Source organism: Castor canadensis, chromosome 9 (assembly GCF_047511655.1).
Source record: "Castor canadensis chromosome 9, mCasCan1.hap1v2, whole genome shotgun sequence".
Classification (NCBI taxonomy): Eukaryota; Metazoa; Chordata; class Mammalia; order Rodentia; family Castoridae; genus Castor; species Castor canadensis.
In genome coordinates this window covers 90,232,122-90,244,888 of record NC_133394.1, presented here as the reverse complement: position 1 = coordinate 90,244,888, position 12,767 = coordinate 90,232,122, and the positions used below count along the sequence as shown (strand labels likewise).

At 38.7% G+C, this 12,767-nt stretch overlaps 1 protein-coding gene across 2 annotated transcripts in view; it reads left to right on the top strand.

The window, feature by feature from the left end:
* Positions 1 to 12,767, top strand: part of Fras1 (Fraser extracellular matrix complex subunit 1) — a 424,489-nt gene that overhangs the window by 361,783 nt on the left and 49,939 nt on the right. For both annotated transcript variants that reach the window (XM_074041924.1, XM_074041925.1), the window contains 6 exons: positions 3,501 to 3,651; positions 4,724 to 4,883; positions 6,577 to 6,745; positions 9,025 to 9,271; positions 10,467 to 10,814; positions 12,494 to 12,654. In XM_074041924.1, the coding sequence (XP_073898025.1) occupies positions 3,501 to 3,651; positions 4,724 to 4,883; positions 6,577 to 6,745; positions 9,025 to 9,271; positions 10,467 to 10,814; positions 12,494 to 12,654 (1,236 nt within the window). The remainder of the gene's footprint in view (positions 1 to 3,500; positions 3,652 to 4,723; positions 4,884 to 6,576; positions 6,746 to 9,024; positions 9,272 to 10,466; positions 10,815 to 12,493; positions 12,655 to 12,767) is intronic.

The window sequence follows — 12,767 nt, the reverse complement described above, 5'->3', positions numbered from 1 at the left end:
TTATACATGTCTAGAAGTTTACCCATTTTTCTAGATTTTCCAGTTTATTGGAATATAAGTTTTTAAAATATTCCATAGTGATATCTTCTGATATCCTCTTCTTCATCTCTAATTTGGATCTTTTTCCTTCTTTTAGTTTGGCTGAAGTTTTATTAATCTTGTTTATCTTTTCAAAGAACCAATTGTTTCATTGATTCTTAGCATCGTTCTTTTAGTCTCCATTTCATTGACTTCTGCCCTGATCCTTATTATTTCTTTCTGTCTGCTAATTTGGGGTTTGCCTTGTTCTTGTTTTTCTGAGAACTTGAGGTGCATCATTAGGTTGTTTATTTGAGATTGCTCTAACTTTCCAGTGTAGGCACTCAAGGTTATACAATGTCTTCTTAGCATTGCCTGTGCTGTGTCCCACGGATTCTGGTAGGTTGTGTTTTTATTTTCATTTGAGTCTAGGAATGTTTTAATTTCTTTCCTAATATCATTAATGACCCAGTGATCAATCAGAAGTGTGTTGTTCATTCTCCATGTGTTTGAATAGTTTTGTTGTTTTTCTTGCCATTGATTTTATTCCATTATGGTCTGTTAGGACACATGGAATTATTTCAGTTTTTTTTGTATTTGTTAAGACTTGCTTTAAGGCCTAAGAAGTGATCTGTTTTGAAGAAAGTTCCATTGGCTGCTGAGAAGAATGTGTAATCTGCTGCTGTTGGGTAGAATGCTTTATATATATATATATATGTTAATCCATTTCATCAATGGTATTGTTTAGTTCTAAAATTTGTTGATTTGTGTCTGCATGTTCTATTTTTTTATGAGATTAGGGTATCAAGATAACACACTATTATTTTATCTGGACCCATCTATCCCTTTATTTTCAGTAATGTTTTATAAAATTGGGACTACTCACATTTGGTGCATACATATTTAGACTCATTTTGTCTTCTTGATGGATTGTTCTCTTTATTAATGTGAGACCTTCCATGTCTCTTCTGACTCACTTTTGCTTGAAATCTGCTATTTCCAATATGAGTAAAGCTATTCTTACATGCTTGGTATATCTTTTTCCATCTTTCACTTTGCCTATGTCTTTGCCTATGAGGTATGCTTCTTGTACACAACAAATAGTTGGATCCTGATTTTTAATACAATCAGCCAGTCTATGTGTTTTAATTGGAGAGTTAAGACCATTTATATTTAGGGCTATGATTGAGAGGTATTAACTGCTTCCTATAGTCTGTTGAGGTATTTTTCCAGGTTCGTTTGAGTATTGCTTGTTCTTTTTGCTTTTAGTAATTTTTTTTTTATTAATGTGCTGGGTGGCAGTATATTGTGGCATTTTCAAAAGTTTTTATAATATGTCAAACATATTATACTTGAATTCATCCCCTCCATCACTCTCCTTTATCCCCCCTCCCCCAATTCCTATGTTTGTTCTTTTCTTTCACCATGATTCGTCTTTGGGGTTTTGGTTTGCTAAGTTGAATGTATTTGATACCTTCCTAGTTCTCATGTATTCATCTATTCTCCTTTTGAATTTTACTCTTTCCAAGGCTCTTGTGTTTTTGACCACCATTCTTCCTCTTCTGTGTGTAGAATTCCCTTAAGTACTTTCTGTAATACAGACTTGGTAGACACAAACTGCTTTACCTTACACTTATCCTGCAAAGTGTTTATTTCTCCATCAAAATTGAAGAATAACTTTTCTGGATACAGTAGTCTTGGTTTTCAACTATTTTCTTTCAGAGTTTGAACTATATTGTTTCTTGCTTTCCTGGCTTTCAGGATTTATACTAATAGGTCTGAGGTGATTCTTATGTGTTTATTGTTGTATGTAAGTTGGTAGTTTTTCTCTTTGCAGTATTCAGTATCCTTTCTTTGTTGTCTAGTCTTGACATTTAATTATGATGTGATGTAGTGAGGTTCTTTTCTGGTCATGTCTTCTTGGGGTTTGAAATGCTTCCTGTACATGGGTGTCTATGTCTTTCCCAAGATTTGGGAAATTTTCTGCTATAATGTCATTGAGTATGTTTCTATGTCTTTAGTTTGTGTCTCAGCTTTTTCTTCTACCCCACAGATTATTTGGTTTGGTCTCCTGATTGTGTCCCATGGTTCTCAAAGGCTGTGATCCAATTGTTACTTTTTTTTTTCTTTATTGCTTTCTGAGTGCAATATTTCCACAATCTTATCCTCCACCTCTAATATTCTTTCTTCTGCTTGGTCTTGTCTGCTGATGATGCTATCTATTGTGTTTTTAATTCTTTGAGCTTTTCATTTCCAACATTTCTGTTTGAGTATTTTTGACAATTTCAATTTCTTTTCTGAATTTCTTATCCATGTTGTTAACTTTCTTGTTTAGGTCTTGAATTGATTTTAGAACTTCATTTGTCTATTTATTTCAGTCTTCTTTGAGGTCATTGATCATTTTGAAAAGTAGGGTTTTGAATTCATTATCTGGCATATCATCCAATTCAGTGTCTTTCAGTTAGGTTATTGGATTATTATAAGGTTTAGGGGGAGTGATATATCCTGGCCTTTTCACATTTCTGGTGTTTCTACATTGAGATTTGCATATCTGTTTGGGTGAGTTTCTCTTTTACTTCCACTCAGATAGAGAGAGCCAACAGCAGTATCAAGGTCAAATATTTAAATATGGTAAGAAACAATTGAAAGCCTCAACTATCTTCCCAATAAAGTTGTAAATAAAGGAACACTGAGACCTTAACAATGGTTAGAGGTATAAGTTTTGAAAATTACATAGAACACAGAATGGGGGTGGGAAAAGGAAGGACATAGGAAGATAGGGAAAAGGGAAAAGTATATAAGATGAAGGTATAGGAAATAGTATTATGAAGGAGTACTGTGTAATTATTCAGAGAAATACAGAAGGGTTGCGGAAAGAGGGAACAAAACAAACAGCAAACATAAAACAAAAATCATTGTATAGTTCTTGCTAATGAGAAGGTCAGCTATGGACTGGGCATAGCATCTGTCTGGCATTTTCCTCCAATCTTTGGCCTGCATAATTTCATCTGTAGCTCTCCTGATGTGTTTGATACTGATTCCCTCTAGGCATGGCCTGCAGAAATTCTATTGGGGTACAACGTTTTTACCTTACTTAATTTCAAACATTGCAATTGTAAGGCAATAGCTATTCTTTCAAGACCAAATCAAATCCCACTGCCTCAAATCCCTCTGCTTATCTCCACATGGAATTAATCTTTCCCTCCTCCAAAAACCTTTTGTAATCTTTTTATATCTCCATTATACCTCTTGCCACATTGACCTTATACACCAACTCCTCTTTCCCAATCAAGTATGAAAACCTTGGGGGCAGAGACTGGGATGATTTCCATCCTCAGAGCCTCTCCTGTCCTGACAGAGTTTTCCAGGCAATAAATGTACTCAGTGAATCATTGTTGAACTGAATTAAATCTGAGTCAGAGGGTCTTGTACTTGCTTTAATTCCCACCTCAAGAATTAAATTTAATGGGTTTCTATTCCAGGCAACCAACCTGATCACCAAGAAGGAACTGCTGACCATGGACCCAGACACAGAGGACCCACAGCTTGTCTATGAGATCACAATGGGCCCCAAGCACGGCTATGTGGAAAATAAGCTACAGCCTGGCAGAGCTGCTGCCATGTTCACACAGGGTGGGACTGGGGGACTTAGAAATGGAAGGAATATTCAAACCCCCACTCTCCCTATCACCTAGATCTTTTCAACAGCCATTTCCAGCTACTTTTGCAAACAAATACATTGACTTTTTGTGTCTAACCATACTCCTTGTGAGTTTTACTCCTGATTTTGTTCCTGTTACTCTCAACTATAGCAAAGAAAAATTCATTTTTACCATATTTCCTGCCTTTAGGTATGGGCCAAGTTTTCTGAAAAGACAGTGTAGTACTGCTTGGTTTTCTTTAAAAACAAACAAATGAACAACAAAACAAACAACAGGCAGACTCTATGAAAGATTTTTTTTGTCCTCTAAAGGATTACAGTGGTTTAAAATAAAAAAAAAAAAAAACCTTCAGCCAACAAATTAAAATCAACATGTATAAGTTGCTGAACAGAAGTATTTTCCTGTTTGAATATCATGAAGAAGGCCATTTTGTATTTAGATTCTTGTAAGCTTGCCAGACTTTTGAGGATGGTCCTGACGGGCAGTCACTGAAACACTTCATATTCAAATTCATGCTACATAGTCTCTTTTTTACTTCTTGTCTTCAATCATGTTTTGTCTGTCTCCTTGAACATTTTTAGGTATGCCTTGCATTGCTTTAATCCAAACACAGTCTTTCTTTTTAGAAATAACCTTCTTTAGAAGGAATTAAGGCTGGGTAAGAGGCTATACACACAGAGGATGGGGTAAGGGATTAAAGACTTGTCCCTGTCAACTTGAATTTGCCTTTCAACATTCCACAGACATTTGCTGAGGTGCTTTCTGTCAAGACCCTGAAGTTTTCTTTTTTACAACAGTATAAAGGCACTTTCTGTACCTAAAGACAGGTCTTCTGTTACAGGGAGCTGTAGTATCTTATTTTAAAATCTGGAAGAAACCATTTTTTTTAAGACTACTATACTTGTAAGTTCTCGGGGAAACAAATTCTGCCTGTAACTAATCAGAGGAATAAACTAGATGTGCTGGTGTGGGAATCTGTGAGGCTGTCTTTATATCTCTGGGTTAATTCACCTTGAACTTACAGTGAGTCTTTTTTCTCACAGAGGATGTGAACTTGGGGTTGATTCGTTATGTGTTGCATGAAGAGAAGATCCATGAAATGATGGATAGTTTTCAGTTTCTGGTGAAAGACAGTAAACCCAATGTGGTCAGCGACAACATCTTCCATATCCAGTGGTCCCTTATCAGCTTTAAATATACCAGGTAGATGGACTATTATGGTTTCATTCTTGAGAAATGAATGAGTCAAGTGGAGGAAATCAGGAGGAAGTACCATGTAGGCAGCAGCTCTAGTCACCTGTTGATGATGATTGTGGTGGTGATAACAATAATAAAAACAATAATTGCATGAAATATTGATTGGATCCTATGTAGACCAGGCACTGTGCTATGTACTTGACATCTTACTTATTTGTGATTATGCAGTTATGAGATGAATTCTCACGGCAGCAAAACAATAGAGACAAAAAGAGGTAAAGTAACTTATCCAAGTAGTTAGTAAGCATTAAGACCAGGATTTAAGCCCAGTGGTCTTAACCATTTGCAGTAACTACATTTCTTACAGATAGTTTTGCTTCTATTTTTCAAGTTTTAGAAGATAATCCAGTAGAATTGATAGGAAAAGTAAAAGTAGATATTCAAGTTTGAGAATAATTATTGGCCCATACTAACAATGTTTTTGCCTTCCATTTCTGTTCTTTCTGTTCTCACACTTTTGAAGCATTGTTCTCCTAACCTATTGAAGGGTTACAGAGGCAAACAGAGATACTGGTTGGGACAGGTGATGAGCAAGCATGGTGTTGGTAATAACCAATACTGTTAAATTATTACTAGCATTATTATTTTTCTGAGGAAATAATTTTTTAAATCTATATTCCAGAGACTCATTATTCTAGGATGTTAACTCCATGACAATTCAGATGCAAATAGGAACTCAGTGTCTGGAAGGACGTACAAACTTGCTTTCATGGGACCCAGACGTAGGTCCTTGCACTCTTATTACACATACTTAGAAAAACACAGGACAAGTTGAGGGTACATTAAAATATATAATGTTTTTCTGTTTGCTGTTATTTATCTCTTGATCACATCTCCTTCAGAATTGAATAAATTCAGTAAAACAGACTCCTTTTTCTTGACAACTTTCTCATATTTAGTGGACTAAATGGTATAGAGGGTCCCAAAGCTGGCAATGAGGTCTAACCCTAAAACCATCAGAGCAATGAGACATATTCCCAGGCACAATGGCTGTCCCCAGATGAAAAACAAAGCCTGGTTCACACCCTCTTCTCTTGTGGCTTTTCCAAACCTACTTATTATAAATGAATAACACATGAACAGCTGGCTTCCTACTTAACAAAACGATACAAATCCCTAGCTTTAAACTAAATAAATCCCACCTCATTGCTATAAAACACCATTTATCTGAACACCTTTCTTACCTACGCTCTGCCTCAGGTGCTTCCCTGGCTCTGTAGTACACTTCCTGCAGCTTTGGTTCAGTCAAGTCCCATCTGAGCTAAGTCACTGACATTCTTCCTTCCGAGTGGCTTTCTTCTCTAAGAACCCACTGGCCTGTTCTGCTTACTCTGCCACACTAGGAGAGGTTGTTTGTAATTTTTCCTTTGTGTCATCCATCTTCTGAGTGACTCTCAACTCTCTTTCAAACTGGGCAGGTGACATTCTTCATCCACAGCATCCTTGTTCACTTGGTGCTGTGACTGTTCCAAGTGAACACATTACTTAATTTATGTGCCTTCTTGAAGGAACCAAACTGACTTTTCTCTGCACTGCCTAACACCAAAATAGCCAAATAGAAGAGACAAGCACTGAACAAGCTGTTTCTTCACAAACCTGGGGTGGATTTTCATAGGCTGTCTTTCTTGTGTGCTTCTAGCTACAATGTCAGTGAGAAGGCGGGGTCTGTCAGCGTCACAGTGCAGAGGACTGGGAACCTGAACCAGTATGCCATCGTCTTGTGTCGCACTGAGCAAGGCACAGCCAGCTCTAGCTCCAGAGTTAGCTCCCAACCTGGACAACAGGATTACGTGGAATATGCTGGCCAGGTAGGTAGACTGCAGACCTCTGATTCCTGATTTGCCAGGAAGGCTCTGACAAGGTCTGAGGCATGGTTACACACTATAGTGAAAACACCCCCTTCTCTTTACCCACCTCTTTTTCCATCAGCATCCTTCCTCAAGTAATTTTCCTGTATTCCCTCCCCATAGTTAGAATGTTAGCTACCTTGGGTGTCCTCATTCTTCATCTCCCTCCCCTTCCTTACCTGAAGGAAGGAAGAGAGCATGTCAGGAGACCAGTTGGGAAGCTCATGGGATAGGCTAAATGGAATATGATGAGGGTGGAGTAGGGAGAAAGTGAAGTTGGAGAGAAATGGGTGAATTTGACAGACTAGTAGAATTGATAGGATTTAGCAGTAGGTTAGAGAGTGGCAAGAGGTAGGTGATGATGCCCCTTGTTAGGAAGGGACTGGTAGGAACTGGTTTGACAAGTTTTGGTGCTGTGACTGCCTTAGGAATGGTTAGTATGAGTTGATTTGGAAACAACACATTGACTGCTATGTAAATGGGTGGGAAGTGAAGAGAGGAGTCTGGGATAGAGAGAGAAATGTGCAAGTCATCCAGGTTCCTGTGCTCATCAGCACGAGGGTGGCAATGGAAAAGAAAAAGGAAAGAGTGAGGAGGCTGGAATGGGATTTAGTTCAGTGGTAGATTACATTCTTAGCATGTGTGAGGCCCTGGGCCCCAGAAAGAGGAGGGAGGGAGAGAAAGGCATAAGATTTGACATTTAATAGGTATTATTCAATTTTTTCAAGTCAATTTCATTATTCTTATGACAACACAAATTTCTGTTAAGCAAAGCGGGCTGTGTCCTTTCATTGAGTTCGGGAGTCAGCTAAGCTAAAGCCTCTTATGTCCAGTTTAAATGAGGAATTAGCAAAGAACCAATAGCTGGGTGTGGTGGAGCACATTTTATAATCCCGGCTCTTGGGAGGTGGAAGCAAGAGGATCACCAACTCCAGACAAGCCTGGGCTTATATAATGAGGCCTTATCTCAAAAAAAAAAAAATAGACAAGAGGGAATAGATAAGCTAAAGAACCTTTAACCAATGGGTAAGGCAGAGCATGTTCTGGTGTTTTTTGAGAAAAGACAAAGGGCCATCAGTGAGTACTAGATCTTAAACAGAAATCCCTTGATTGTTCCATTTTCTTGGAGGTGTTTTTAAGTGTAGAGCTTAGTAAAAACTTAATTAGCTGATTAGATATGTATTAATAATTTTCTGTTTCATTAAAATTACACATTTTTCAAATTTATGTGGCCCCAAAGGCTTATGACTATTTTTTAATACTCACTTCAGCAGTTTCTTTTTACACAGAGTACAGCCCAGGTCCATTTCCTGCCCTTTCAGTTTTGGATAAGTCTGTATCCCTAGTTTCATTTAAAAGTTTTATCTTTTCTCCCTTCTTCCTTCCTTTCCTTCTTTCCTTCCTTTTTCTTCCTTTCATTCTTTCTTTTAGATAAGGTAAAACCAGGAAAATCCTTATTGAGTTCACAATTGTATGCCTGTAAAATAACTCATCTAAATTGTACCAGACTAAATTCATTCATATCATAGTTCTAGCTCATTGTAACGGTAAAGGTTTTAGTCAAATCTGAAGTTAAAACTTGTTTGGCATATTTAAATAACTTTTGATTAATTCAAACCCCATTATTCAGTTCATGAGACTCTGTGTCAGTTTTAATTATGTAAGTAATAAGGTCATGGTAATGATATCTTTCATTTGTTTAGTGCTTTAAAATATACTTACTACTTTCATTATATACACTCTTCTTGAATCTTCTCAATAAATATGTAGCTGATTAAGAATCTGATGTTCATAAAGTTTCATAACTTTACCTAGTTTGGAAGTAACAGGACCAGAATTTGAAAGTAGAACTTTATATTCCAAGGTCAGCGATCTCTGGTTAAACTTGCCTCAAGAAAAAGGGGAACCAAGTAATCAAATGATGACTATTGCTGTCTCGAGTGAGTTAATTAAACAGAGTATAAATAATTATTATGTTTTTCTATAGTTACCAAATGGTAGGAAAGGTCTTTGCCCTTTTCTTTGTCCCCACCCAATAAATCAGCCTCCACATACAGGTGATAAATGGGAAGAAATGGCTCAGTGTTCCAGGCGGTAGGCAGGGAATGGGGAGAAAGAGTTAACCGTAGTATGTACTTCTCTGCCCACTGGACCTGGCTGCTCTCTTCCCACAATACTCTGGGGAACCAGAGCAGTGGACACTGAGAACAGCTTAACTCCTGTTGTTTCTTTTGTGACAGGTGCAGTTTGATGAACGGGAGGACACTAAGTCCTGCACCATTGTCATCAACGATGATGATGTGTTTGAGAACATTGAGAGTTTCTCAGTGGAGCTCAGCATGCCAGCATATGCCTTGTTAGGGGAGTTCACCCAGGCGAAGGTCATTATCAATGATACTGAAGACGAACCCACATTAGAGTTTGATAAGAAGACCTACCAGGTCAACGAGAGTGCTGGCTTTCTGTTTGCGCCTATTGAAAGAAAAGGTTTGTTGGTGCCAAGGGTGATAAAGAGCTACAATAATAGCTAACATTCATTGAGTCCCTTTTATCTGCAAAGTACTTGTGTATCATATGAACTTGTTCATATATTTTACATGTGTTGATTCACTTGATCCCCAGAACAACCATAATGATGATTCTACCCATAGTGAATTCTATCAGAAAGTCTCTCTTAGTTCAAGTAGTTAGAACTCCATTTATTTTTAAATTGGGAAGAGGACTGGTTAGATTTAGCCTTGCAAATTATTCATGAATTCAGTATGCTTAATCAGTCATCCCTTCCATAAAATATTTAGTGTCCATGGCCAAAAAGGAAAGTTGTAATTGTAAGAACCTTAGTTCTGAAAGACAGAAGATATATTTAAAGATTTCCCTCCCTGAGTGTCATAGATAGAGCTCAAATGAGAAATAAACTGCAAGACATAGAAGGACATCCTTGAGGACTTCACCACTGAGACTTTAAAACACATTGAAATGAAATTCCCAAAGACATAACATGACTGTACGTGATGATGTCAGATTTCTTTATTGAATTAGCTGACAGGGTATTAGTGTGACAAATACTGTGGATAGCACAAAACTTTGGTAATACCACTTGGAAAACAAGCAAGCCCCACTGAATGCTCTGGGCCACCAAGCCAGGCCCAGAACAGACTGTTACCAAGGGACATGGCAGCACTAATAAGTAAGGTCATTTGTACAGAGAGGCAAGTTTTATTTTGTTTTGTCTTTCTTTTTTTTTAAAAAAAAAAAGCTTGTTTCTCTCAGGGAATTAAAGTTCACAAGTTTATTGAGAAAGGCAGTGAACTGTGCTCATAACATTACCTTCAGGACACAATGACTTTGCTACTTAAAGTACCAAATATGTCTCTCATCTTTCCACCCGCTGTGGTCTTAGATGGTGGGCAATGAGTCTTGTGAATTAACAGAGCACAAAATTCACAGAATAGGAAATCCATTTTAAGTTATTTGGGGAAGTATCTGGGGTATATTAAATCCTCAAGCAGTTTATACCACAGGCTTAAAAGAAACTGCAATTCGGGAAGGTTTCCTGTCAGAGTTTGAACAGAAATAGTGATAGCATGTGTTCAAGAGAGCCAACTCATTAAGTTATCAGAGATTCCAAAATTTGAGAAACACTGATTGAAATGTTCTGGCTTTCTTGTCATTTGTATTTCAGGAGATTCAAGCAGCATTGTATCTGCAATTTGCTACACCATCCCTAAGTCAGCTATGGGAAGTAGCCTCTATGCTCTAGAATCAGGCTCTGATTTTAAATCTAGAGGGAGGAGGTCTGCTGAGAGTCGTGTCATATTTGGGCCCGGTGTCACCATGTCTACCTGCGATGTTATGCTTATTGATGACAGCGAGTATGAAGAGGAAGAAGAGTTTGAGATTGCTCTGGCTGATGCTTCTGACAATGCCCGTATCGGAAGGGTGGCAATGGCCAAGGTGCTCATTAGTGGTCCCAATGATGCCTCTACTATCTCCCTGGGCAACACAGCTTTCACTGTCAGTGAGGATGCAGGTAGGAAACCTTTCTGGGGTTCTACAACCCATCTCCTGATCCTTTTACTGAATAATTATTTTCTTATGTTTGAGATTGTACTTAAGACATTAGGATGTCATTCCTCAACCATACCACTGATGGTCTGAGGCACATCTAGACCAAGAAGAGAAAGTAGTAGAGGATACAGAATTCCAACCACTTCCCTTGCTCTGGTTATCAATGGCAGAGAATGCTCTGGCTTAAGGCTGCAAGGACTGACCTCTGTGGTCCAGAGGGAGAGCCTATGGAGCTAAGGCCTTCGGCTTTTGAAGGAAGAGAATGTGATCTGTCAAAGATGGAGATGAGTGTACTGCTAGCTGCTGAAACAAACTCCAAAGTTTCAGTGTCTTAACACAGTGCAACTTTCTCATTTAGATATCAGCCCCAAACAGTCAGCATGTAAATCTCTTCCACATGGTGTTTCAGAGCCCAGGCTTCTTCCCTCTTATGGCTCCAATAGGTCCTCTGTGTGCTTCTGATGGAGGGAACACCTGCTGTGCCGAGTATCTACTCATCTAGGCCAGATCAAGGTTTTTATCTCTTTGAAGGGATTCTGAGACATACTGGGAACTAATATTTTTGAGCACATACTGAATGCCAGTTACATTGCCATGTGTGTTCCATGCATTCTTACTTGACCTTCTCTGGAACAGATGACAGAAGAGCAAATGGAGGCTCAGAGAGATAAAATAAATGATCAAAAATTAAGCAGCTAATGTAATAGCATAACTGGCTTAAAACCATGTACTCTCTACTGTGTTTCCTTTCCCATACACCAAATGCCCAAATATGACCATATGTTACCTCACAGCATATAAAAATGTGATTTATGGGGTTTTTATGTTAGCTTTTCTCTTACCTTGGTTGTGAAAATACTTAAATAGATAGATAGATAGATTTTTTTTTTCAGTGCTGGGGATCAAACCCAGGGCCTTGCACATGCTAGGCAAGTGCCCTACCACTGAGCTACATTCTCAGCCCTTGGTCTTTTGTGACAGGGTTTCACTATATAGCCCAGACTGGCCTTGAACTCTTAATCTTCCTTTCTCTGCCTCCTGAGTTCTAGAATTTCATATGTATACCACCATATCCCACACAAAGTATCTTTAGGACATCACAAAATATTTTGTTACTATGGACTAGAGGAACATCCCTAAGATAAGCAATAAGCACATGTGGTTTAAGTAATGATGTGTGCACACTTGGATGAAATAGGAAATTCAGCCTAGTTAAAACATTTAATTAGGAACATTCAGCATCAGGCCGCATAGTGTCCCCTAGTAGCTGGTTATTGACTATTTTCTACCTGAGGACCTAGTCTCTGAGTTTCTTCTCCCTCAATAGACTTGTGGTGTTTTTCAGTGGGCTCTTCTCTCTCAAGTGCTTTGTTAAGACTCCTCTCCCCTAAGTGCTGTCTCTCCAGTAGTGCCTCCATGAGGGCCTCCACTAGGTCTCCTCTTGATCTTAGTGTCAGCAAAAAAGGGGGCTGTGACACTTCTCAGTCCTCCTTAGCTGGGTTATAGGAGCATCACTGAAGTTGAATCAAACAAACTTGAGTGGGAGAAAGCTGCCTCTGTTGCAGTGAGAGGGAGCAGTGTTCTAAAAATCCCGCTGACTTACTGGCTCAAGACTGACCATTGAAATGTCTATCAATTCAGGCTCTGTGAGGATTCCAGTTATCCGCCGTGGTACTGACCTTTCTACTTTCACATCTGTCTGGTGTGCAACGCGGCCTTCAGACCCAGCTTCTGCCACTCCAGGGGTTGACTATGTCCCTAGCTCTAGGAAGGTGGAATTTGGGCCAGGTATCACTGAGCAGGTGAGTCTACAGCAGCCAAAGAACAAAGCTGTAAGTCTGGATGGCCTTGAGTCTGCTTTCTAAGCTTTCTTGAGGACTTGAAAGGCCCCTTACCAAATTACTATCTTTACTTT